At 36.0% G+C, this 4,363-nt stretch overlaps 1 protein-coding gene across 1 annotated transcript; it reads left to right on the top strand.

The window, feature by feature from the left end:
- The first annotated feature begins 225 nt into the window (after window positions 1–225).
- Window positions 226–4,099, top strand: LOC112743148 (type I inositol polyphosphate 5-phosphatase 5-like). The gene is made up of 10 exons (XM_025792363.3): window positions 226–752; window positions 842–944; window positions 1,030–1,104; window positions 1,910–1,997; window positions 2,096–2,200; window positions 2,307–2,850; window positions 2,950–3,143; window positions 3,219–3,327; window positions 3,410–3,558; window positions 3,633–4,099. Exons 1-10 carry the CDS (start codon window positions 588–590, stop codon window positions 3,847–3,849), a joined length of 1,749 nt encoding a protein of 582 aa, XP_025648148.1. The 5' UTR covers window positions 226–587; the 3' UTR covers window positions 3,850–4,099.
- The last annotated feature ends 264 nt before the right edge of the window (window positions 4,100–4,363 follow it).

Below are 4,363 nucleotides of genomic sequence, written 5' to 3'. Positions count from 1 at the left end.
TCCAATTCCATGAGTAGAGAGATAAATAAAATAAAAAAAAAGGAGCAATAGAGATATACTAATAATTATGTAATGATTTGTAATTAATTGAGTCATTATTATTATTAAAACAAGAATTCAGTATATACCCCCATTCTATAATAGAAACAAGTAAATAATATGTTGTTCTCGTTTTTGTTTTTGTTTTTTTTTTTTTTTTTTTTTTTGGAAAGGGGGTAATAGTTGGGTGTGGAAAATCGAAGCATATGCAATATTTGGCATATTTGTGAGTTGTTTATGGCCTCATCAGGGAAGGGCATAACTTGTTATGGGTATGAGGCCTCATCCTTAGGTCGTCCGAAAGTTGTGCCACCAAAATCTGAGCCATTTGAAAACGGAAAACAGCAACATCCTAAACACATAGGCATTATCGCATCATGCAAAAATACGAGAGTGAAAGTTGTTGCAGGAGGCTCGTTGATGATGAGTTAGTTACATCACAATCAGTCTGGTGCATGTTACGTTGATTACAGGAGGTTGGAGGACTCAAGATCATATATAATACAATGCATGCAGCATGTTCCTAATAAAGACGAAGTAGCCATTGAATGTCGTATTTTTACGCTGCTTATTCGAATTCTACTTGTACCATATCAAATGATAATAATTCTGAAATGACCAAAGTCAACGATCCTTCCATCAGCCCCATCAGACAAATCTCTGCATCCTCTTCTCCTGACATTACTACCAACAAGAATGACAAGAAAAAGAAGGTTCTATATATATTCCTGCATTATGCCTTCCTTCAATTATAATTGCTTATCTTTATATTTATTTATTTATTTCTTTTGTTTGGTTCAAGTCTCTCCTTCCCAAGATTTTCGGTTCAAAGAGAACTGGGAGAGGCTCAGACGATGATGCTTTCACCAAGCCACACGAGGAAGGAGATCAAGGAGTTACTCTTGGTAATTTCTCTTTCACTTCCACCCCTCTTCTTTGTCATTGTTGCTTTAATTTTCTTTTGATGAGTGTTCTTTTTCATGTCCAAAGATTTGGAGAAGAAGATTGAATCCAGAAGAAAAGCTTTAATGGAAGTGTCTCCCTTCATGAGAAAAAGCTTCTCAGGTATACATACGTACATATTATTGTTGCATGGAATTATTTTTTTTTCAATAATGCTAGGAACCAACTCTTTGTATAAGTCAAGAATCAGCCAAATGCCTTTAGATAAATCTAAAACCTCTACGTGGATGGTACTTATGCTAGACATTAGGATGTTTCTTCTACTAAGTATTAGAATATTTCTTTTTCATACTAAATAGATGTTCTTTTATATATATTTTTTAAATGATTTACTGCAGCCGTGAAAAAGAAGTGGGTTCCGTAAAGATTTTACCGTGATTCTAGCCAAGAATACCTCAACGGTATCTCTTCACACTTGAATTTGGCATTAAAACTAATTAATAACAAATATTTTAATATATAAATAAATAAAATTAATTAAAATCATTATAAATAATTAAGTTGTTTAATTTTTGACTGATCACTTTTTGTATACTGTTCTCTTTTTTTTTACATTCCCTTAAATTACTTTTCATATCCAATTTCGCGGCTTGAATTTACATTGAGAAACATTTGGGTCAATGCTACGTTCTGGATCATCCAACTCGTACATTTGTTGGTAGCTTACCTAACAACAAAAAATATTGCCTATCCGGAAGGATGTTTTTGATCAAGGGGAAAAGGAAATCTTTTATTTGTTGTTTAGGTATTTATTTTCGACAGCAATACCTAATAAAGCCACATATATAACTACCAACTGTGTTAAGCGTCATGGTTAGAAGGAGTGTCTTTGTATACCCATTGCAATTATATACTAGTCAAGATAATAGGATAAAGCATGACCTTAGTTACTTATATGTGCTAACAGAAAGGGAGACTAGCCCAGGAATCGAAGGCCTAAATTTGTCAACTTTTGAACGACCTGTGGGTCCAGAAACTGAAAGACAGAGTTTCAGGTTTGGTACTTTTCTTCGCTTGTTGTAGTGAGATTAAAAACTCGTGTTAGTAAGACATCGGTTTATAATAAATTAATAATATCTGGGAATGCTTGTAGGATATTTGTTGCCACTTGGAATGTAGGAGGAAAATCTCCAAACTATGATCTGAACCTTCAAGATTTCTTGCTAGTGGAGGGCTCTGCAGATGTATATGTATTGGGGTGAGTTTACAATTACATGATGCATGGTGGCAAGGCAAGAAGCTAATAAGTAAACTTTGAGTTGAGTTGGCTGACATATATATACTTGTGTCTGTGTTTGATTAAGGTTTCAAGAAATAGTTCCCCTAAGCGCTGGGAATGTATTGGTAATAGAAGACAACGAACCTGCAACAAAGTGGTTAACATTGATAAGTCAGGCACTAAACAGGCCAAGAAACGAGTACAACGATCCGTATGATTTGAACTTGAAGAACTCGAGGGAGTTGAAAGGGCCTACAAGTCTAAACTTCTTTCAGAAGTCGTCTCTGAAAATTGTGAGCAAAAGCTTCAGAGCAGAGGGCAGCAGCCTCCTTAAGGCATGCAATTGTCCAGTGGAATCTCCAACCAGCAGAGACAGAAGGAGGGTGAGAAAGTTTAGTGATCCTGTTAGTAAGATAGATAATGAGATTCGTGGTGAGATTAGCATGGAAGAGTTGCTCTCCATTGCAGAGATACCAATGACTTCCCAAAACAAGTATTCCCTTATATCAAGTAAGCAAATGGTTGGCATTTTTCTCACTGTATGGACTAAGAAGGAGTTGGTACCTCACATTGGCCATCTTAGAGTAGATACTGTTGGAACGGGAATCATGGGTTGCCTAGGTAACAAGGTACATATCTGTGTACATTCATAATCATAATCATATTGTGGTTTCCAAGACTAATAAATAAATAATAGTAGTGCATGTGAAATGATAATTGGTTTGCAGGGGTGTATATCAATGAGCATGACAATACATCAAACAAGCTTTTGTTTCATCTGTAGTCACTTGGCTTCTGGGGAGAAAGAAGGTGATGAGATAAAGAGGAATGCTGATGTAGCTGAGATCCTCAAAGGGATACAGTTCCCTAGGATCTGCAAGAACCCTTGTGCCAAAGCCCCTGAAAAGATTGTTGACCACGAGTAAGTAGTATTTCTATTATTATACCAAGTTTCTTAATTGTAAAATCCCTTGTTTAATATCAGCATCTTTTGCAGACGAATAATATGGCTAGGTGATTTGAACTATCGGGTGGCTTTGAGTTATGAAGAAACAAGGGTCCTCTTGGAGGATAATAACTGGGACACTTTGTTAGAAAAAGATCAAGTGAGTGTTTTATGCTTTCTAGTTCTCACATAACACTATTATTACTTTTGATTGTATTGACTTGTATACATGTTTTTCACAGTTGAACATTGAAAGAGAGGCAGGAAGGGTGTTCAATGGATTCCAAGAGGGAAGGATCTTATTTGCCCCAACTTACAAGTATTCTCAAAATTCAGACTCCTATGCCGGGGAGACTGTCAAATCCAAGAAAAAACGCAGAACCCCAGCATGGTACTACTATATATATATATATATATGAATGAAGAAATCCATTTCAATAACCACTTATGTTGAATAATTTTCAGGTGTGATAGAATACTATGGCGTGGCAAAGGCATTGAACAACTATCATATATACGAGGAGAGTCAAGGTTCTCTGACCACAGGCCCGTTTGTGCTGTCTTCTCTGTGGATGTGGAAGTTAGAAACAGAAACAACAGGTTCAGGAAGGGTTACTCGTATGCTCACCCAAGACTTGAATTCGAAGATGTAATGCCTCAAAGACATAGTTTCTATGATTAATTCAATCTAATATCCTCCCAATTAACCAAACTTGTATATTTCCTTAGGATCTGTAGAACAACGATATTTCATTTCAACATTATTCTTTAATTCATTACTTCTCTCCTTCCCCAATGTGTTCATATATAACAGCAGAGCAAAACCACAAAGCAATGCAATCCTGTTGTGCAAGCAAAACATATAACTTTTTTGTACTTTCTTCTGATTATATTAATTACTAGATCGATAAGAATATATAGTACAACTATAATTACTTAGGTCGCTTCTAGGTCTCGTGTGATCTGTTATGGGTTGGATTTAGATTAAGTTCAAGCAAGTTATTGTTATCTCCTTTTTCTTCCCATTGGAGGTGTGATGCTGCATGCAATCCAAGATCTTCATGAATGTTGGCATTCAACATAAGAGTCCATAATCTTGTGGTGTGGTGTTACCCGCTGCAATCTCAGCCAACTCATCGAGCTGAGAAATAAGGTCCTCGTTCCGAAATGATTATTATTTATTGGAGAATGCTAGG

This window comes from Arachis hypogaea, chromosome 2 (assembly GCF_003086295.3).
Source record: "Arachis hypogaea cultivar Tifrunner chromosome 2, arahy.Tifrunner.gnm2.J5K5, whole genome shotgun sequence".
In the NCBI taxonomy this organism is placed as follows: domain Eukaryota; kingdom Viridiplantae; phylum Streptophyta; class Magnoliopsida; order Fabales; family Fabaceae; genus Arachis; species Arachis hypogaea.
The sequence above is the reverse complement of the archived record's forward strand: the minus strand, read 5'-3'. Positions and strand labels throughout refer to the sequence as shown.